The 23,573-nt window shown below is 35.1% G+C and overlaps 1 protein-coding gene across 8 annotated transcripts in view; it reads right to left on the reverse strand.

Annotated features, from left to right (window-relative positions):
- Window positions 1–23,573, reverse strand: part of TNNI3K (TNNI3 interacting kinase) — a 304,917-nt gene that overhangs the window by 264,317 nt on the left and 17,027 nt on the right. For 5 of the 8 annotated variants that reach the window (XR_013411799.1, XR_013412320.1, NM_001204800.3 and 2 more), the window contains 1 exon segment: window positions 5,007–5,117. The exons of the other annotated variants lie outside the window; for them this stretch is intronic. Coding sequence is in view for 3 of the 5 variants with exons in the window: in NM_001204800.3 (NP_001191729.1) it covers window positions 5,007–5,117 (111 nt within the window). In the remaining 2 variants the exon portion in view is untranslated. 8 annotated transcript variants of the gene reach the window in all.

A 23,573-nucleotide genomic window follows, 5' to 3' on the forward strand; every position in this document is an offset into this window, starting at 1 on the left:
CTTTACCCAAGCTTTTATCTTTGTTTGTTTAATCATCATGTAATCGCACTAGAATTCATGCTAAATAATGCAGTCAAAGAAATCCTTTTAAACACATTACTCATCAACTCTTCAATTATTCTCTTGCCGAAATATTTTCTCAATAGCTCCCTATTTCCTATGGGGGAAAAAAAAATCACATTGGTTCTTTTAACTTTCTTTAAAGAGTGAGAAATTCTGTATTCTACTAATCTCTTAATCTACCACACCACCTACTCTTGTATGTTATATATTATAAACCACAGAAATTGCTTCTTGCATTGAATTAAACTCCTTAGACTTCTACTCTCCAAGTTTCTTTAGTCTGGTCCATTCTTAACACCTAATTTTACCTACAGGAACTCTTCAAGTTTGTTTCAGGTTATTTTACTCACTGTCCCTTTAATGTGCTTAGCTCATTCTTTCCTTCCTGTTTTTGGGCTAGATCCCTCTTATTTTTGCTGTCTAGTTCTCATCATTCTTTAAAGACTAGTTCAGTTTTAAATCCCCTCTCACAACTCCTTCCCTAACTCTTTGAGTCCACATTAATCTCTGATATGGTTTGGCTCTGTGTTCCCACCCAAATATCATCTTAAATTTTACTCCCATAATCCCCATGTGTTGTGGGAGGGACAAAGTGGGAGATAATCGAATCATAGGGGTAGTTCCCCCAATACTGTTCTCGTGGTAGTGAATAAGTCTCAGGAGATCTGATGGTTTGATCAGGGGTTTCCGCTTTTGCGTCTCATTTATTCTTTCTTTGCCTGATGCCATCCATGTAAGATATGAGTTGCTTCTCCTTGCCTTCTGCCATGATTGTGAGGCTTCCCCAGCCATGTGGAACTGTAAGTCCAGTTAAACCTTGTTCTTTTGAAAATTGCCCAGTCTCAGGTATGTCTTATTAGCAGTGTGAAAATGGACTTATACAATCTCTATCCTCACTAAACTCTTAACTCTTCTAATTTTGTGTTCTCTGAGATTTTCTCTATATTATTATGTTTCTAATTATAGATAATCCCTAACTTATGAGGGTTCAGCTTACAATTTTTTGACTTTACAATGGCATGAAAGTGATACATATCAGTGAAAACTATACTTTGAGTACCCGTACGACCATTCTGCTTCTCATTTTTTAATACAGTATTCAATAAATTACATAAGATATTCAGCATTTTCTTATAAAAGAGGTATTCTGTTAGATGATTTTGCCCAACCGTAGACTAGTGTAACAGTTCTGAGCATGGTTAATGTCAGCTAGGCTAAGCTGTGATGTTCAGTAGGGTAGGTGTGTTAAATGCACTTTCCATTATGATATTTGCCACTCATGACAGATTTACTCAGATATAATCCCATCATAAGTTGAGGAACACCTGTATTCCTAATTATCAAACCTACTCTCATCCTTCCTACTCCTTACTTATAACTATATTGCTGTTTTACTTTTGAATTGCTTATATGTTTTTTCTGCATATTTATTTTGTGTGCCCAGTTACATTACAAAATATTTAGGGGGAAAATCTATGTCTTATTTTGTTGTATCATTCCTATATTCCTATACTCTAACCGTTTATAGACAAAATAGGGGCTCAAAAACGTTAAATGAATTAATACATATGGGTAAAGATATATTGACAGTGAGTATTTACTACAATTATAATTGACCCTTGAACAACACAGGTTTGAACTGTGCGAGTTCACATATACATGGATTTTCTTTCATCTCTGCCTCCCCAGTGACAACAAAACCAACCCCTCCTCTTCCTCCTTCTCCTTAGCCTATTCAATGTGAAGGCAATGGCGATGCAGACCTTTATGATTATCCACTTCCACTTAATAAATAGTAAATATATTTTCTATTCCTTATGATTTTCTTTATAACATTTTCTTTTCACTAGCTTACTTTAAGAATATAGTATATGATACATGTAACATTAAAAATATGTGATAACGGACTGTTTATATTATCAATAAGGCTTCCAATCAGCAGTAGGCTATAAATAGTTAAGTTTTAGGGTAGTCAAAATGTATATATAGATTTTCAACTGTACAGGGGATCAGTGCTCCTAACTCCCACATTGGTCAAGAGTCAATGCTAATAGTTTTCAAAGAATAATCCAACAAATACATTCATTTTGAATATAATTATTTTAGATATTTTTGGATACCCTTTTCTTTATTATCTGATCAGTAATTTAATTAGCCCCCCATAGAAGAAGAGAATAAAGGCTAATGTATCTATACTGGCTTTTTGCTGTGTTAGCTGTTGACTGTAAAAGTCATCAAATATCAGCTAATGAGGGAAGTCAGAAAACCCATGAAGAATTGCAAGGCAAGAGTAGAGATCTATTTGGAACACTTTGGTGAAGTTTGCCCTAAGTCTGGTAAAATCAATATAATACCTTCTTCCATATTATGATTTAGAAAGAAAGAAAACAGAGCTATTTGAATAGAAGATGAAGAAACTAAGCTCTTAACTAACTCTTTGCTTTAGAAGCCTTTGTAATGCTATCATTCACAAATGTAATAAACACATTAGGGAAAAAAAGCATTTTATTTTGAAGACATAGTCTGTCATTTTCCTGCATTAAGAGGTTGATCCTGTTTTGCTAGAACTTAGTGTCTAACTCATAAATTATTTCACCCAGATTTCTTAATGTTTACCACTCATTTACTTTATCAGTGGCCTCCGTTTTTTCTTTCTTTTTTTGGAAAACATTTATATTTAAGTGAATCTAATGGAATTTCCCCTTTCCTCACAAGTACCACAAACTCACTTATATTTACAATGAATCTCACCAAAAGGATTTATTTTCCAGGAAATAAGGTGATATGGAAAGGAGTGGAAATGTCAACATGAAGGAAATTATTTTGCTCTCAATGAGATATTTTAATATTTATTGTATGTACGAGCCCTTTGAAATGACACTGTCAAGAGAGATGGATCACATCTATTTTATAGGCTTCATGTATAATTTTATATGCAGCTCTATTTGTTCACAGTTTGTGTGCATATATGTGTGTGTATTAGTGAAGAAGGTATAATTGAATTTGCAACATCACTAAAAGGGAGAAACATAACTATTTAATAATGAGGATATGAGACTTCTCATCTTTTACATTGTTGAGCTATTGGTGTTTCCACAATTGATAAAGTGTGACAATCATGGGATTTTGAGTAAAATGATCAGGATTCCAAACGTGATTCTTTTCCTCAATAGCTTTGTCATTTGTCAAGACAATTATTATATAAGAGCCTTAGTTTTATATCTATCAAATGGCAGTGGCAATAAAAACTATTCCATGAGGATTTGTGAAGTTAGCCAAATCATGCAAATGGAAGTTCTTCCCATCATTCTTAGCAAACTATCACAAGAACAGAAAACCAAACACCGCATGTTCTCACTCATAGGTGGGAACTGAACAATGAGATCACTTGGACTCAGGAAGGGGAACATCACACACCGGGGCCTATCATGGGGAGGGGGGAGGGGGGAGGGATTGCATTGGGAGTTATACCTGATGTAAATGACGAGTTGATGGGTGCAGCACACCAACATGGCACAAGTATACATATGTAACAAACCTGCACGTTATGCACATGTACCCTACAACTTAAAGTATAATAATAATAAATAAATTTTAAAAAATAGGATATATAAAATTAATACTTTAAATTTAAGACAAGATCCAGAGTCCTTCCTGTGACCTTTAAAACACTGTGTGATTTGGCTTGGAACCATTCACCAGACCTTGTCTTCATCATTCTTTCTCCAGCTCACTCCACTCTAAAACTCTGACTCAATTATGTCCCTCAATCTCATCCAGCTTTTTTAGGCCTCAGGGTCCTTGCAAGGGCCATTCCTTAAGCTTGAAATTCTTTTCTCTCCTTTTACATGGTTGACATTCTCATTACATTTAAATCTATTTTCCTATATCACCTCCTTTCAGAGGCCTTTTCTGTATAGCTTATTTTAAATAGTGCCCCCTTTTCTCATTGTTTTCATTTTACCTCACTTTATTATTTTATAGTACTTACTACTAATTAAAATTATATAATATTTTCTTGTCTTTATTGTCTATTTTATTCTTTACAGCTAAACTCTACAAAATGAAAATTTCGCCTTTCTTGCTACTGTCATCCCAGCACCTAGAACAGTATCTGGTGCATAATAGGTGATGAATAAATATTCATTCAAGTAATACATAAGTAGATAAACGAGTGAATGATTTTTCATTTTGTCCTTACTCTACATTAAGCAAACGATAAAGTGATTTATATAAATTATCTAATTTAATCATTATAATAGGCTTACAAATATTCCTATTTTATAAGTGAAGAAAAGAGCAGGTCATGAGATTCAGTAACTTTCCCAAGGTTAACTTGGCAAGTTGTGGAAATTGAGCTGCTATAAAGCCTCTGTATATCTAGCTATGTTATTGTTTTGTTAACTGATGATTGAATACACTGTTAGAAAATTGACTGAATTGACTAGCGAAAGCTTGCTTATTTATTTATTTATTTATTTTTTTTTTTTTTGAGAGGGAGTCTCGCTCAGTCGCCCAGGCTGGAGTGCAGTGGCACGATCTCGGCTCACTGCAAGCTCCGCCTCCCGGGTTCACGCCATTCTCCTGCCTCAGCCTCCCAAGTAGCTGGGACTACAGGTGCCCACCACCACGCCCAGCTATTTTTTTGCATTTTTAGTAGAGACGGGGTTTCACCGTGTTAGCCAGGATGGTCGCGATCTCCTGACCTCGTCATCTGCCCGCCTCAGCCTCCCAAAGTGCTGGGATTACAGGCGTGAGCCACCGCACCCGGCCCCAAAGCTCATTTATACAGCGAAATTTTACCCCAGTAAGAAATCAATGTGTTCAATAGCTAAAAAATAAACCAACCTGTAGAGTCTCAAAGACAGTATTTGAAAACAGTTAAGAACAAGACCCAAAAATAAATAATCTTTGTTTTCACAGGTGCTAAAGGCATGATTTACCTCTGGGTGGCCAGCTATTGTAGCAATATGGAGGGCAGTGAGGCCACCATATCCAACCTGCTGTATATCAGCTCCACTGTGAAGCAGAGAAGTGATCAATTCTGCATTATCCTGTAAGGAAACATATCTTTAGTGTTACTTTTCTGCTAGTAACAAGTTCAAAAGCTGCGCAACTAGATGTATTGATCTTCTGTCTATCAGCCAGTTCAGGTGCTTAAAGGAAACTTAAGTGCGATATCTAGCATAAGAGCACCTTAGATATCAGAGAATAGTTCTCAGATGGTGGAAATGTAGGACCAAATGACAAAGGTGTTCAGTTCTAATCAATCCTCTACCACTTGAACAAGACAGACAGAAAGGACATTACCTATGGTGAGACTCTTGCAACCACAAACTCAGTTTTACATGTAGGTTACTCCAATGAATATGCTTTCCCAGCAACTAGAATTAACTCCCAGTGAGGTCAGGAATTTACAGAAACACTTTAAAGATTTATTTTTTTTTCTTTTAGAGATGAGGATGAAATATGCCATCTAAGAAGAGAGCATGAACCAAGTACTGAACAAAGTGCATGCAGCCCAGTAGGCTGTTTCATGACAGTTCAGTAATTTCTTCGTATCAAATACATAATATCATTAAATCTATGAACAATTAATTCATAATATCTTTCTTAACTTGACTCATTTTTACCAGTGAATATGTTAGAACCATTATTTGAGCCTCTAAATTTGAAAAATTTGTGCAACAATTATTCTTACTTTTTTATAATATTATTTGTATTGTATTTCTGCCTCTGGAAATACATGAAATAATATTTATAATATTAATAGCAATTAACATTCATTGACTTTTTATTTTGTAATTCAATATTGTAATTTTGTATTTATATAATCTTTATAATACAAAGATTTCCATGTTTAAGACTCAAAGTAGGAATTTAAACCACAACTTCTATAATGTTTGGTCTATCAACACACCAAGTAACAATAAAGTAAAGTCATAAGATAGGCCAGTGCATTTATGGCTTACATACATATAATATCAAATACTGTTTGTTAAGAAAACCTTACCATTAAAAGACAAAGTTTGATTTTTTAATGCTGTCACACCTACATAAAGGCCTACAAGAAGTTCTAAAAAATGAAAAACCTTTGGTAAAGAGCTACAAATAGTAAAATTAATGTTATAGTTTCCAAATCTTCTCCTTTTTCTATTTGCTTTCTCAAGAAAGTGAAATAAATATTGCATCTTCAACCTTTCTTCTTGCATTGGCTCTATATGCTTGAACTATAAACTTATGTTTTCTCCATTATTAAAAAAAAGGTTTTTTTTTCCACTGAAGCTAAGCTAATTTTATCCCTATTCTTGCCTCCATATTCCAACCTTCTGAAAAAAAGATATTGAATCTGTTGACAGTTCCAATCTCATTTCTTTAGCAGTCTTTAGGTAGGTATACCCAAGTTCCACATAAATCTCAAATGAGTTCATCATACTTATTCTACATTGAATCTTGCTTTTCTCACACTACTCCTCACTAAGGCAGATTATTTCCCGCTTCTCTTTGCATTGTATTACCAGGAGAAGTCACCATGACTGTTTCTTCCACCAGAGGCATTAAGGACCTCACCAGTCTCTTCAAATCACTTCCTCAATTTCTAAAGGTAAACTATTTATCAAAACCAGTGTCTTTGTAGTCATTCTCTCTATGATTAGATCATCTCTCTCTTCTCAAAATTCTTGTCTCCTTTGCTTTCCTAAAACTATACATTCTTTGATTCCTTTTTGTTGCCTATTCTTTGTTTCTGACTGTCTTCTAAAAGTGTATGATTTGGAAATTTAGCCCTAAGCTGCTTTCCCATTCCTAAATCCCACTTTGGTAATTCTTACACAATCTGACAAATGCAGCTTTGGTCCTGACTTCTCTGCTAACTCTGAGTCCCATATATTTTGCCTATTAATGGCATCTCAAATGCAAAATTCAAAATTGTTCTTGTAATTATCATTTATAATTTTCCCAGGCTGACTTGTCATCTAACATTCCTTACTTATATGAATGGCACTTTTTTATTCCAAGGGACCTAGAGTCCCTTCAGCTCAGTTTCAGAATTTTACTGGTTTTAACTGACTTACACTTCTCTCATTTCTTCTCCTTATTTCTAGCATCATCCTCCATATTATGCAGCTTCCTAACTAGTCTCCTCAACTAATACTTTTTCTCACTGCAGTCCATCCTCCATACTATTAGATACATTTTCCTACATCCAGTTTTGATCATGCATTTCTCTCTTCAATACACCCTTTATATGCCAAACAAGTATTTATTGAGCATATCTGGTGTATTAAACTCTTTTCTGAGCAGTGAGTAAAGATAGTGAAATCCCTGCTCTCACAGAGCTTATATTTTACACAGAGCTTATGTTTATATGAATGAAGAGACAAAAAGTAAACAAATAAGAAATTGCTATACAGTAGCTTAAAGTATCAACTGCTATGAGATGAAAACAGACAAATGATTAGATGGCTATTTTAAACTGGTTAATCAGGGAAAGCTTCACTGCAGAGGTGACCTTTTAGATAAATGGTAAATGGCAGAAAGTCACAATTTCTTTTTCTTTTTTTTTTTTTTTGAGACGGAGTCTAGCTCTGTCGCCCAGACTGGAGTGCAGTGGCGCAATCTCGGCTCACTGCAAGCTCCGCCTCCCGGGTTCACGCCATTCTCCTGCCTCAGCCTCCGGAGTAGCTGGGACTACAGGCGCCCGCCACCACGCCCGGCTAATTTCTTTTTGTATTTTTAGTAGAGACGGGGTTTCACCGTGTTAGCCAGGATGGTCTCGATCTCCTGACCTCGTGATCCGCCCGCCTCGGCCTCCCAAAGTGCTGGGATTACAGGCTTGAGCCACCGCGCCCGGCCAGAAAGTCACAATTTCAAGGATAAACATTAAAATATGAAAAATAGTGCAAAAGTTGTAAGACAGATATAAGTTTGTTGTGTTTGAAGACCAGCAATAAGACCAACGTTGAGTGAATGGTTAAACAAATGAAAAAAGTTTTCAAGATGAGGTCAAAGATGTATAATCTTGCAGAACCTTCTAGGCCATGGTATGGGGTATTTGGATTTTTTTGCAAGTGCAATAAGCAATAGGGAAATAAAATGAGAGAGAGATAGGGAAGAACCAGGAAGAAGCAGATTTTGAGGCAGAAGTAAAATGTTTCATTTTCACATGTTAAATTTGAGCTGTATATAATGCAGGGTTAAGATGCAGGTCATAGAATTAGCCTCCCTAATTAGAATTTCAGCTCTGACAATGACTATGTGAACTGGAGCAGTTCTGTCACCCTTCTTTGCAAATTTTCTTGATTATATAAAAAGAAAAGAGTAATTATATCCACCTTAAAATTGTTCTGATAATATCTGTGAAGCAATTAAAAGGTACCTGGCACCACAATACTCAATACAATTCGTTATTATTGGACATGGGAGCCTGCGGCTCAGTATAATCTCAATGAATGGTACCTTCCAAATAAAATATTGATTTGATTTCATCACTTAGCTTCTCTTTCCCCTTTCCCTTCACCTCCTCCTTCTAACTCCACTCCCTCTGCTTCATGAGTTAGGCACTGAAACAAACAAAGGAATAAAACATGGAAAAAGGCTGTACCAGTACTGGAAATGAGAAAAGTCTACTAGTTTAACTGTGGATAGGCTGCCAGAAACTGAGAATTCCTCCTCCAGAGAAAACAGTTCACAGGAGTTAACTCTCACTTTACCAATAACCTTAGTGAAGGATAAAGGCATGAGTAGTCTTGAGATAAATAGGAAAAACATTGCCTTAAAACGTTTTTCCTGCAGATGGTCATAAATTTAAATGCAGAGTAGTAGGGAAGATCTTTTTAAGCATAAAGTTATATTTTAAAATAGAGAGAAAATATGATAGATTTGAGCAAATTAAAGTGTTAAAAACACAATAAGGCAAGTGATGAGTTGGAGAAATATTCACAACATATAAAACTGACAAATGGTTTACATATTTAATACATAAATAACTTGTATAAAACAGTAGAAAGAGGGATACTGTTTTATTCAACAAATATTTATTAATAAATGTCTATTTTCTGCCAAGTACTATACTAGGCTCAATTAAAATAAATGTTATATAAATCACAGAGCATGTGAAACATTTATCTGTTAGGCAGTTTTAGTAAACACACATTTATCCTTTCCTCAAGTATCTCTGTATTTTCTCCTTATTCAGTCAATATTTGTGGAATTTTTTTTAAGTATATTAGGATTCCTTCAGAAGGGCAAATGGTAAGGTCAAAAGTTAAGAGTAATAATTTATCCTTTCATACTTTGGTTGGATTTCTCAAGATTGACTTCTAATTGGTCTAAATATTTTTTAACTGAATACTACCAAAATAAAACTTTTATCTTATGCAGCTATGCTAAAGATAATAAACATAAATCAGTAATTGCTGCATATAAATTGCTTACTATAAGTCAAGTTCCATGAAAAGTGTTCTATATATATCCTCTCACTTAAGCTTCACAATTTACTTATGAGAGAAAATAATTATTAACCCTATTTTATAGCCGGTGTCACTCAGGCTCAAAGAATTTAAAGTGCTAACTGAACTTTAGTTTGTAAGTGTTAAAGGTGGAATGCAAACCCAGGTCTGTTGGACTCCAAAGTCAGTACTTCACTTCTGAATTTCCATAGTGGTTTTCCTGATCCAGTCTCAAGGAAAAACTTGAGAGGACATACTTTTGTTGTATTTAACTGATAAGTCTCTTACTCTACAGGAATATTTTGTCCTAATGGAATAATTTTAAGAGTCAGCAATATGGTACACACCTCCTGGAAAAAAAATTTCCTGTAAAATGCAAATATTGGGCACATTTTGAATACTCTAAGTTTGATCTCATTTATTGCTTGCAGTTTGCCATATATAACAAACATCTAATGGCAATGTTTTTAAAAGAAAGTCTGTTAAGACTTGCTTAGAGAAGAGTCTTGTGGGAACTGGCAAGTTTCCTTTATGTACTCTCTAGCTAAATTTAAAGCATTATTATTCAATGTGACACACAGAAGCATCCTATAAGTGTGAGATAAATAAGCTCTTTGTAATGTATTTGTGTGTATCATATTTATTATTTTTAAACAGAAGAAACTCCATGTGCAGAAGAACGAAGCTTAGACAAAAAAGCACTCCAGCTATATCCTTGAGAAATAGAATTTGAGGGAAAATTGATCTCCCAAAATGTATGTAAATGGATAAAAACATGTTGTAATGGTAGTAAATGCAACTCTGTACTACCCATAAAACTCTAAAACAACGCTTACTTAATATCCTGCTTTGTTGTTAGCTCTGTGATTATTGCTATGGATAAAGTCAAGATAAGCGACCACTATATCACAGAGCTCAAATCCTCTACTACCATATCACATCCATTTTTAAAATGTATTTATTAACAAAAAAAATTTTCAACTCTATTTCAGTATAGAAAATAAACTGATGTATAAAAATGTACTTTCTTCTGATTATGGACAAAATATACTTTCTGGAGGTTTTATGAGCATTCATCTATACTCTACCCACAGATATTTGCTTTCATTGTCCCTTCCCCTTGAACCTGGGTGGATTGTGACCAATAGCGTGGAGCAGAGTATTTCTTTTCTAAGGCTAGGGCATAGAAGACCACACGGCTTCCTTCCTGTTTGCTGAAAAACACGCTTTGCGATCCCTGATCTACCATGTAACAAATCTGACTAACCTGTGTCAGCCATGGTATAAGAAAATGCAGTCCACATGGAGAAGGCACATCGCTCATGAAGGCTCTCCAATCAACTGTTTTAGCTAAGTTCAGCCTTCCAGTTATCCCAGTCAGTGTGTTAAGCCTCCAGAGAATTCCTGTCTACTGGCTGATGAATAAACCCATTCATTCACATTTTCTCAGGTGAGGCTCTAAACATTGTGGAACAGAATCAAGCCATCCACACAGCATCCTGTCTGAATTTTTGAACTAAGAAGCCATGAGAATAAGAAAATAGTTTCGTTAGAGGACCAAGTTTGGGATAGTTTGTTATGCCTCAACAGGCAACCAGAATACCTCTGAGAAGAAAATGTAAAAAAACAAAGAAAATGAATAAATAATTCAATAACCCACAGTACTACCATATAATCACTATTATTTATGTGTGTACTTTTCCCTTCCATTCTTTGTCCTATGTACGTATGTTTGTGCAACTAGATGGAGCACAAGCTACCCCAGCAAAGCAAACTCGTGTTTCCATATTGATGGGCACTTCCTACATTTGTGACACGTTTCTTAACCTTTTGAGCTGTCAAGTTTTTGTCTGTAAAATGAATATACAATTGTATCATTCTCATAGCATTGTTGTGAGGATTAAATTAGATAGTGTTGTAATGTGTTTAGTACAATGCTTGACACATAATAATTGTTATTATGGACACTATTGATCTAATTCTACATATAGGTAATTTCCTTTTATCATATATTGTAGAATCATGAGCATTTCCTCATGTGTGGCAGAAATAGATATGCCACTGAGACCTCTCTTTATGAAGAGTGTGGCAGGATGGTGGTTCGCTGGCAGCTTTCTCAGTTATTTCAAGATCCACTGCAGCGTTAGAGCTGTGGTCAGTCTCTTCTCGGGGTGGTCCTTACTCCCAGTCAATGACTGAGTAAGGTGATGGTAAAAGAAGGGACTCAACATTTCTACCCCATGTGGCACTCCTTTCATAGGCAATTTTTCCTCTGGAGCTCCTCAATGGGCTGGCAGAGATTTTAGCAGATCTGTATTGGGATCTGACAGCACCCCATAACCAATTCTGTTTCCTTCCTTTTCCTTTCAGAGGTGTCACCTTTAAATAAATCTCTTGTACTCCTATATTCTTTTCAGAGACCACTTTTTAGAGAACCCAATTAACATTCCATAGCATAAAATGTGTTTCTTTAATGTAACTTTAAATTGAGGCTGAACTGGGATTTGAAATCAGGTCTTCGGTTTTTTAATATTATGCTTTTCTTAATACATCATGTTATTTCCCCCTCCCCCCATTATCCTTCAACTACTAATAATTTGTCTTTTGTGTATAAGCCCTGACCTTATATTCCTCATTTGTATAAAAAGAAATATAATACCTACCTTACTTATCTTACAAGGTTGTAATAAAGATCAAATGACATAATGTATGTGCAAATGCTTATAAACTCAATATACTTACAGGTGTAAGCTTATATTCATATTAAATGTATCACCCCCAAGATTGGCCTACCTCTATGAGAATATTCACCTTATGACTCAGCCCACTCTGTCCCAAGAGGTGTTTAGTCATAAAATACTTACATTTCTTTACCTGTAGGGTTACAGAGTTGGACTAAATTCTTTTCTGTAATACCTTATTCACCTCTAATATTCTCTGAAGTGTCATAACAAACTCCAAGAAGGAGCTGAACTTGGTTTGGAAAGAAAACTAAGTTTCTGGATATAAAATAGGGACATATAAATAAATGTTTTCAAAATATGTTTCTCTAAGTATATTTTTTCTTCACCAGCATAGCAATTGTTAAAGTTTATGTGTTTTTTAAGGAAAACAGTTTTTTTAAAAAGCAATTTTGGAGGTGTTGAAGAATATTATTAAGTTTTCCTTTAGGACAAGGAACTATTCAGGGCTTCAGTATGAAATGTACTTAGTTCCAGGCATTAAAATTTAATGGACTAGAGCTGCCTCATGCATCATAGACATCCCCAGTGAAAGTATCCATTAATCAGTATGAAAATAACTGCTCACTCACAAAGGTTCATACCTATACGTCTCTTGTTGAAATAATTTTGGATTTATTTTCACAAAAGATATCAGTTTCTAAGAGTTTCAATGTGGTGGAAATACTTGACTTTGCTTGAAATTTTGGAAAAAAAAAAAGAAAAAGAGAGAAGTAACATACTCTTAGATTGAGTATCTGTACTCTTGCTTTAGACCTACTTTTTACCCTCACCTCTGCCAACCCTCCTTCTTCTATTTTCTCATTTTCTATAATGTCTTTCTCCCTGCAGCATGCTTCCAATTGGCCCTTGAACATCCTTGAATCATCTCTCATTTAATAATATAGTGATGATTTAATAGGAAGAGGATAATAAGAATCTCTAGCTATTGCAGTGGGGCAGGGGAAGTAAATACATGCTACTTGAAAAGGCATAATGAATATTCTAATTTTTAAAATTTGTTTTTAGCTATAACGTAATATATATTTTAAAGTTTAAAAATAATATTTAAACAAACTCTGAACTTTTATGTTTATACAAAGAGAAAGAGTTTAAAAAGATAGGACAATGCTGTTTCAGTAACCTTCCTGATCTGGCCATTCCTCAAATATTGCCCAATCTTATACTTTTTGGAAGAGTAATTAATGTTTATAGCCTCCATTTCCCTAACTCGATTTATTTTCAACCCAGTTTTATATCCTCTTCTCCCCAGAATTTACTAAAATATCCCTTAAAGAGATATCTGACAATGTCCTATTCTAGTGGCCCAAATAGGACACTATTTTGCCCATTGTCAACCTGATTCTACCTCCCTTGAAATACTTTTCTTCTCCCCAGTTACCATAGAACTATAACTTCATTCTTCACTTATAAAACATCGATTTATTAATGTGTGTACATAAAGGGTTGTCCTAAGCACTCAGAATAAGATGATAAACAACTTGGATCTGATCTCTGCCTTGATGATGCTCATAATTACTATCAGAGATTACAAACAGGCTACAAGAGGAATGGAAATATATATGGCTTAGCCTGTAGAGTATTTATAAATAAAAATCTGCACTAATGGCCAACATTGAAATATTAGGAAACTTCACATCATTTATGATTCTCTTAAATTTAGGGAAATCATGGGTCTACATTTTTACATGACACTGATTAACTGAAGCTGAAGAGTGACCATTCTCTTTACATGAGGCATATGTTTTCTAAGTTACCACAGTCTTTGCCACTCTCTCGTATCTCAAAAATATTCAGTCTTGAGTTTAAGTTCCCATTTATCATTCTCTGTTATATTATCCAACACTTTCATTTACTTATGTCATCCTTAAAAATATGTGAGATTTTAGCATGAAGGGCTGTTGAATTTTGTCAAAAGCCTTTTCTGCATCTATTGAGATAATCATGTGGTTCTTGTCTTTGGTTCTGTTTATATGCTGGATTATGTTTATTGATTTGCGAATGTTGAACCAGCCTTGTATCCCAGGGATGAAGCCCACTTGATCATGGTGGATAAGCTTTTTGATGTGCTGCTGAATCCGGTTTGCCAGTATTTTATAGAGGATTTTTGCATCGATGTTCATCAGGGATATTGGTCTAAAATTCTCTTTTTTTGTTGTGTCTCTGCCAGGCTTTGGTATCAGGATGATGTTGGCCTCATAAAATGAGTTAGGGAGGATTCCCTCTTTTTCTATTGATTGGAATAGTTTCAGAAGGAATGGTACCAACTCCTCCTTGTACCTCTGGTAGAATTCAGCTGTGAATCCATCTGGTCCTGGACTTTTTTTGGTTGGTAGGCTATTAATTATTGCCTCAATTTCAGAGCCTGCTATTGGTCTATTCAGGGATTCAACTTCTTCCTGGTTTAGTCTTGGAAGAGTGTAAGTGTCCAGGAAATGATCCATTTCTTCTAGATTTTCCAGTTTATTTGCGTAGAGGTGTTTATAGTATTCTCTGATGGTAGTTTGTATTTCTGTGGGTAATTCGGTATTGATGGAACGTACCTCAAAATAATAACAGCTATTTATGACAAACCCACAGCCAATATCATACTGAATGGGCAAAAACTGGAAAAATTCCCTTTGAAAACTGGCACAAGACAGGGATGCCCTCTCTCACCACTCCTATTCAACATAGTGTTGGAAGTTCTGGCTAGGGCAATTAGGCAAGAGAAAGAAATCAAGGGTATTCAGTTAGGAAAAGAAGAAGTCAAATTGTCCCTGTTTGCAGATGACATGATTGCATATTTAGAAAACCCCATTGTCTCAGCCCAAAATCTCCTTAAGCTGATAAGCAACTTCAGCAAAGTCTCAGGATACAAAATTAATGTGCAAAAATCACAAGCATTCTTATACACCAGTAACAGACAAACAGAGAGCCAAATCAGGAATGAACTTCCATTCACAATTGCTTCAAAGAGAATAAAATACCTAGGAATCCAACTGACAAGGGATGTAAAGGACCTCTTCAAGGAGAACTACAAACCACTGCTCAGTGAAATAAAAGAGGACACAAACAAATGGAAGAACATACCATGCTCATGGATAGGAAGAATCAATATCGTGAAAATGGCCATACTGCCCAAGGTAATTTATAGATTCAATGCCATTCCCATCAAGCTACCAATGAGTTTCTTCGCAGAATTGGAAAAAACTGCTTTAAAGTTCATATGGAACCAAAAAAGAGCCCGCATCTCCAAGACAATCCTAAGTCAAAAGAACAAAGCTGGAGGCATCACGCTACCTGACTTCAAACTATACTACAAGGTTACAGTAACCAAAACAGCATGGTACTGGTACCAAAACAGAGATATAGACCAATGGAACAGAACAGAGTCCTCAGAAATAATACCACACATCTACAGCCATCTGATCTTTGACAAACCTGAGAGAAACAAGAAATGGGAAAGGATTCCCATTTCCCAAGAAAATTGGCTAGCCATAAGTAGAAAGCTGAAACTGGATCCTTTCCTTACTCCTTATACGCAAATTAATTCAAGATGGATTAGAGACTTAAATGTTAGACCTAATACCATAAAAATCCTAGAGGAAAACCTAGGTAGTACCATTCAGGACATAGGCATGGGCAAAGACTTCATGTCTAAAACACCAAAAGCAACGGCAGCAAAAGCCAAAATTGACAAATGGGATCTCATTAAATTAAAGAGCTTCTGCACAGCAAAAGAAACTACCATCAGAGTGAACAGGCAACCTACAGAATGGGAGAAAATTTTTGCAATCTACTCATCTGACAAAGGGCTAATATCCAGAACCTACAAAGAACTCAAACAAATTTACAAGGAAAAAACAAACAACCCCATCAAAAAGTGGGCAAAGGATATGAACAGACATTTCTCAAAAGAAGACATTCATACAGCCAACAGACACATGAAAAAATGCTCATCATCACTGGCCATCAGAGAAATGCAAATCAAAACCACAATGAGATACCATCTCACACCAGTTAGAATGGCGATCATTAAAAAGTCAGGAAACAACAGGTGCTGGAGAGGATGTGGAGAAACAGGAACACTTTTACACTGTTGGTGGGATTGTAAACTAGTTCAACCATTATGGAAAACAGTATGGCGATTCCTCAAGGATCTAGAACTAGATGTACCATATGACCCAGCCATCCCATTACTGGGTATATACCCAAAGGATTATAAATCATGCTGCTATAAAGACACATGCACACGTATGTTTACTGCAGCACTATTCACAATAGCAAAGACTTGGAATCAACCCAAATGTCCATCAGTGACAGATTGGATTAAGAAAATGTGGCACATATACACCATGGAATACTATGCAGCCATCAAAAAGGATGAGTTTGTGTCCTTTGTAGGGACATGGATGCAGCTGGAAACCATCATTCTTAGCAAACTATCACAAGAACAGAAAACCAAACACCGCATGTTCTCACTCATAGGTGGGAACTGAACAATAAGATCACTTGGACTCAGGAAGGGGAACATCACACACAGGGGCCTATCATGGGGAGGGGGGAGGGGGGAGGGATTGCATTGGGAGTTATACCTGATGTAAATGATGAGTTGATGGGTGCAGCACACCAACATGGCACAAGTATACATATGTAACAAACCTGCACGTTATGCACATGTACCCTACAACTTAAAGTATAATAATAATAAATAAATTAAAAAAAATATGTGATATTATGACCCCTAATATAGAGGAAAATATAAAGATTTAGCTAAGTAATAATATACAGTAGCATACACAGCATAATAAGTACTGGGTGCTAAGAGAGTACAATGCAGCAATATCTAACCCAAACTTGGGAGGGATCAGGGAAGGTTTTCCAGGAAATACTACTGTCTGGTATAAGAATTGAAGCATAAATTACAAATTGCCATCTTCAGCTAGGATCCTATAAAGATTTTATTGAGAATATGTTCATTTACAAAGAGACTATGAAATATTTCATTACTAAAAGGAAATGTGCATATAAACAAGCTATCTTAATGATTGTTCTAATTTATGAGTAAAAATTTTCTCTAGTTTCTTAAGTTAAAATCTACTATTAAAGTGTTTAAAAGTCATCATTAACTGGAGAATTTAGTTAAATATGCAAAAAGTGGGATTTTTTTTTTGATTTTTTTTTTTTTTTCTTCAAAGTACTTCTTATTACTGTCTCGTCAAATTCCCATTTAGGGAAAATGCAATCTTTAATCAGGAACCTTTATTTGCTCAAATAAAAAAGTAACTTAGATTTAAAAACTCCATTTAAGTTAATAAATATTGTAATCTGTCTTCTAAATCAGTGGTTCTCAACTGGGAGTGATTTTTGCCTCTCAAGGGTGATGTCTGGAGATATTATTGGTACTCACAATTGGCATGAGGGAAGTGGCTGCTGTCGTCTAGAGAACAGAGGACAGGGATGCTGCTAAACATTTTTATAATGCACAGGACAGCCTCCCACAACAAAGAATTACCCAATACAAACTGTCAGTAGTGCCAAGGCTGTGGAACCTTGGTCTAAATCGATAGCATTTAGAAAGTATGAAACACTTACTTAGGGTCTTAGTTTCAGGATAGTTGAAAACAAAATTTCAACTTTGCAATCAAATATATGTGCTAAAGAGGGAAAAAAAGTCAAGATAAAAGATATTAATACAATGATTCAGGCTACAAATCGCCACTGATAGAAAACAGAGTTTTCTGATGGGCACAGTTATGTAACAAAAAATACGTAGGTCTAGTAAGCCAGGCAACATAGGTTTAGTTCGATTTTTTCCCCCATTCGGGTCCTTCCCCTTTGTAACACCTATATAAAATGAGTTCTGTTTCTGAACGATTGGAATTAGATCTTGCAAGAAATATATAGGATGGGATAAATGACCATTACCATTCAATATTTGCCTTTATCATATGAAATGTTAAAAAAATGTTAATGAATCAAAATGCTACTTCTTTCTCATGAAAGAAATTTCATTAAGTGACTTGTCTGCATATTGAATGAGAGTTACATGTAAGGCTAAATTAGATGGGCTAATAGGATTTTGTTCATTAGCTTTCTCAATTAAGATCGTCTAAACTATATCAGAGGTCTCACTTTTTTCCCCAAAGTCTTGTGTTTCATTTTAGGATTACAATTTAGATACCACCTAAAGAAGTATGCCCTATAGAGGGATTATAAATGTGACAGGAATCTTGTAATAAAATTCATTAGGTACAAAAAGAATTAGAAAATCTACTTATATACATTTATATATGAAGATGAATGAAATTTCATTCATGTTTTAACATGTAAATTTACACTGGCGGCTTCAGTTCATATATCAGCTAGTCATGTGTCACATATACTACCCAAAGTATAATATACAAATACTTAAAATTCTACATACGAAAGGACTGAGAGCTGCCTCTCTTTCACTCTTTTTTTTTAAATTTTTAGTTATTGGGGATGTGCCATAGCTTATGTGAGCCAAAGTAAGTGGGTTTATAAATTTTAATATCAAATTTTAACTGAATAGACACTTTAACTGAATAGACAAAATTAGCAGATATCTTTAAGAGAGTCCTGTGAAGAAAATACACAACATATATATTACTAAGGTAAGAAGCAGCAAAGAAAAAGCTGGTACTTTTTTCTACCAATCTGAGCTCCATATAAATCAATTTTCTAATCTAATCATATTTGTAATAAACTTGTCAAAATATTTTATATTATCAGAAAGGCTATTTGAAATATAAATGTATAGCTACAAACTTTAACACTGATTGTCTTCCAAAGAGTAGATTTTGTCTTAAGCTATTAACTGATTTTTTTGTTAATGTATATAATTTATGAACACATGTATGCATTTGGGGGTGTTAATTTTATAGAGTACATGATAAAAGATGTTTGGAGTCCATTGATCTAAGTATAGACACCATTTCTTTGGTACATTTTCTCATCTCTTTAAAGTGTAATAATCCAGAAAATCCAATCCATTTCTTTTAATTTTTCTATGCAAAATGAAAAACATGTTAGTTTCCAATAAATGTCGAAGTTAGAGTTCAACAATAATAATGGTTAATTTTTATTAAGTACTTACTATATGCTAGGTATTTTGCTAAGTACTGCATATGATTTGTTTCCTTAAACTCTAAACTACACAATAAAATAGATAATTCCATCTGCTTCATTTTAGAGGTTAGAAAATTGAGGAGCAGAAGGAAAACTCAATTTGCCTAAATATGCATAATTAGCAAGTCTCATAACTGAGATATGAACAGAAGTAGTCTAGCTTCTAAGCTGACAGTCTTAAGCTACATAATATCGACAGATGTCAAGTATTGTTTCTTCTAATGTTTGGACACTCATTAATTTCCAAATATTTCTTAAGGATCCTTTACAGGCCCCATATACTGAGGAATCAAAGAAAAAGACTCAGTCCCAGTGTCCAAAGTTCACAGACCAACATTTGAAATATGCAAATAAATAATTATAAGTGCTATAATAAAATATAATGTAAACTTAATAATTGAAAAGAGAGTGCAATAATATCTGTCTGCGAGTTCAAGAAAATTCAATTTATCTTGGTTTTAAATAAGCAATAATTTTGCATCAGGAAAAGAAATTAGAAAATATTTAAGCAGAAGAAATTATAAGAACGAAAATAAAGATGTGTGGAACTGTTTGGCCTAAAGAATGGAGTTATCCAAAATGGCAATCTTCAAACTTTAGTCTACAAATACATCAGCTGGGATTTTTAAAAAAATATACATTCTGGTTGTGATACTTAATTTTACGTGTCAACTTGACTGGGTTAAGGGATGCCTAGATAGCTAGTAAAGCATGATTTCTGGGTGTCTGTGAGGGTAGTTCCAGAAGGCATTAGTTTTTTTGTTTGTTTGTTTTTGAGACAGGGTCTTGCTCTATCGCTGAGCTGGAGTGCAGTGGCACAATCTTGGCTCACTGCAACCTCCACTTCCTGGCTTCAAGTGATTCTCCCACCTTAGCCTCCCAAGGAGCTGGGACTATAGGCGTGCACCACCACACCAGGCTAATTTTTGTATTTTTAGTAGAGACAGGATTTCACCCTGTTAGTTTCAAACTCCTGAGCTCAAGTAATCCACCTGCCTCAGCCTCCCAAAGTGATGGGATTACAGGCATGAGCCACCATGCCCTGCCAGCATTTTCATTAGTAGACTGAGTAAAGAAGATCACCCTCACCAATATGGGTGGACATCATCTAATCTTTGGAAGGCCTGAATAGAACTAAAAGGTAGAAGGAAGGTGAATTTGTTTATATTTGAGCTGAGACATCCATATTCTGCCCTCAGACATCACTGATCTTTGTTCTGGGGCCTTTAGACTCAGACTAGCATTTACACTATAGGCTCTCCTGGTTCTCAAGTCTTTGGACATAGACCAAATCATACTAACAGCTTTCCTGATTCTCCAGCTTATAGATGGAAGATCATGGGACTTTTGGGCTCCATAATAGTGTGAGCTAGTTCCTATAATAAATATGTCTCTAGATAGATAGACAGGCAGATAGATAGATAGACAGACAGACAGACAGACAGACAGACAGACAGACAGACAGATAGATAGATAGATAGATAGATAGATAGATAGATAGATAGATAGATAGATAGATAGATCGATCCGCCAATCCTATTGGTTAAGTTTCTCTAGAAATCCCTGAATAGTACTGGTTGAATAGGGCTGGATAGGAAATGAGAGCAGCATTTCTGAAATCTTTTAGCTGAGGTGGATGCTACTGATCATATGACCATAATTTGAGTTGCCACGCTTGAACAGTAATCCTCAATATGTAGACTTAGATTGCTTACATCAAAATTCCTAGATTGTTTGTTAAAAATTTAGATTCCTAGAATACCCTAGATGTACAAGTTAAATGCGAGTAAAGTAGAAAGGGAAATATTCATTTTAAACATATAGTTACTATATGATTCTCATGCACATTACATTGAAAACCATTAGGGTTAAACAGGCAGAAACTACAGGAAAAGAGTATGGAAAGTGATTCCAGAAAAGTTATAAATTAAGGAATCTTGAGTCTTTTATTTAGGAGTTTGAATGTCATTATATAGGCAATGAATGACAAGAGTAAGTGTTAAAGTGAGCACTGATAGCATAGATTTTTGTTTCATTCAGATCATTTTGGAAGCAATGCAAAAGTAGATATGGGCATGACAGAACAACTTATATAGACTTTCTCTACTTGTAAATAAAATCTACAAAATGGAACAAAATATACCAAGTAACTGTTCTCAAGCACTGAAGAACATGAGCAAAGAGCTGTGTCCTTTAAGAGAAAGATATAAAGCAAGTCTATCCCAGATAGAAAGATATAAAGCAAGTCTATGGTTGCCATGGGATATTGTGTGATTCCATGGTTTTCTGCCGAAATACTTTTCTGCCACAAAGCATAATAGGAAGACTCACTGAGTTAAGAGTGTAAATGAGAGTTCTGATATTATGAAGTGGCTGTATTTGTGGAGCAGGGTAACTGAGAAGCAGCAGCTGCACAGAGAGGGCACTGCAGAAATCTGCATGGAGATCCATCATGAATCCTTGAGCTGGGCTGCATAAGCACAGAGAAAGACTCTGGAAGATCTAGAAAAGATCACTTGATTTATGGCTAAAAGGTGAATGGTGGTGATACTGGAGGTCATGCAGTACTGAGGGATTTTGGAACTCCTGTCAGCTGAATGAAGAGACTTTACTGAGTCTCTCAGTAAGACTTGGGAATTCAGGTGACATACCAAAAAGTCATACTTTAGGAGTAAGCACCATGTCCAGGAGTGTGAACCACATGCTAGAATAAGAGTATGCCAAGAGGCAGCTGGGCGCCGTGGCTCACGCCTGTAATCCCAGCACTTTGGGAGGCCGAGGCAGGCGGATCACGAGGTCGGGAGATCGAGGCCATCCTGGCTAACACAGTGAAACACCGTCTCCACTAAAAATACAAAAAATTAGACAGGCGTGGTGGTGGGTGCCTGTAGTCTCAGCTACTCGGGAGGCTGAGACAGGAAAATGGCATGAACCTGGGAGGCGGAGCTTGCAGTGAGCCGAGATCCGGCCACTGCACTCCAGCCTGGGCGACAGAGTGAGACTGTCTCCCAAAAAAAAAAAAAAGAGGTATGCAAATAGGCTAAGTTCAAACTGAAATAGATTCAGCCTAACAAAATATCCAATCAAGACTGATTTTATTGAAATATATCCACCAGAAATGCAACTGCCTGCCAAAAATGAAAAAAAAAAAACATAAAAAAAGCTCAACATTCTTTAAAGGAAGATGACATGATAAAAATTTCCTATAACACAGAATACATAATTTCTAACTTTTGATAAAAATTAATTGATATATGAAGAAACAGAAAAATGTGCTCTGTAGTCAAGATGAAAGGGAAACAAATACTGAGCTAATCCAGATGTTGAAAACAGCAGATTGGACATTTAAAGTAGTCACTAATAATAGGTTCAAAAACTTGAAGGAAAATATGGAAAAATGAATAACAGATGTGTCATTATAGCAGAGAAATTGAAATTATAACTTAATTAATCTTAATAAATAAAAAGCCTAGAACAGAGAAGTAAATAACCAAAATGAATTAATTCACTGGTGGACTATCAGATGGGAGATGGCAGAGAAGTGGTCTGTGAACTTGAATTCAAATAAGTAGAAATAATCTAATTTGGAGAACAGAAAGAAAGAAGATAGAAGAAAAAAAGCAGACTCAGTGATATGTGGAAAATTATCAAACAATCTAACATATGTATTTGAAAAACTAATGGTCAAAATTTCTGAATTTGATGAAACCATAAACTTACAGGTATAAAAACTCAATGAATCTTAAAGAGCTTTAAACAGAGAAAACCATACATAGGATTATTATTATCAAACTTCTGAAAAACATATTTTCTCTCTTGTTAATTTATTTAAAAGATATAAATGTTTAACACAAAAATTCTAATAATATATTTAGGTTCCTATCATGTATAGATGCAATGTATATGGCAATAATGGCACAAAGAATGAAGATAAAATGAAACTATACTAATGGAAGGTTCTTATATTTTAAGTGAAGTATATCAATATTTACAGGGAGTGGACTGTGAAATGTTAAGAATCTATAAGTGTATTGTAATCACTACAGTCATAAGTTAAAAAATGCAGAAAACTTTTACTCCTCAACTGACACTATTATGAAAATGAAAAGGCAAGTCATAGACTGAGATAAATTTTTGCAAAAGTATATTCAGTAAAAGAATTGTATTAGAATAAAGTTCTCTTACA

This window comes from Macaca mulatta, chromosome 1 (assembly GCF_049350105.2).
Source record: "Macaca mulatta isolate MMU2019108-1 chromosome 1, T2T-MMU8v2.0, whole genome shotgun sequence".
Classification (NCBI taxonomy): domain Eukaryota; kingdom Metazoa; phylum Chordata; class Mammalia; order Primates; family Cercopithecidae; genus Macaca; species Macaca mulatta.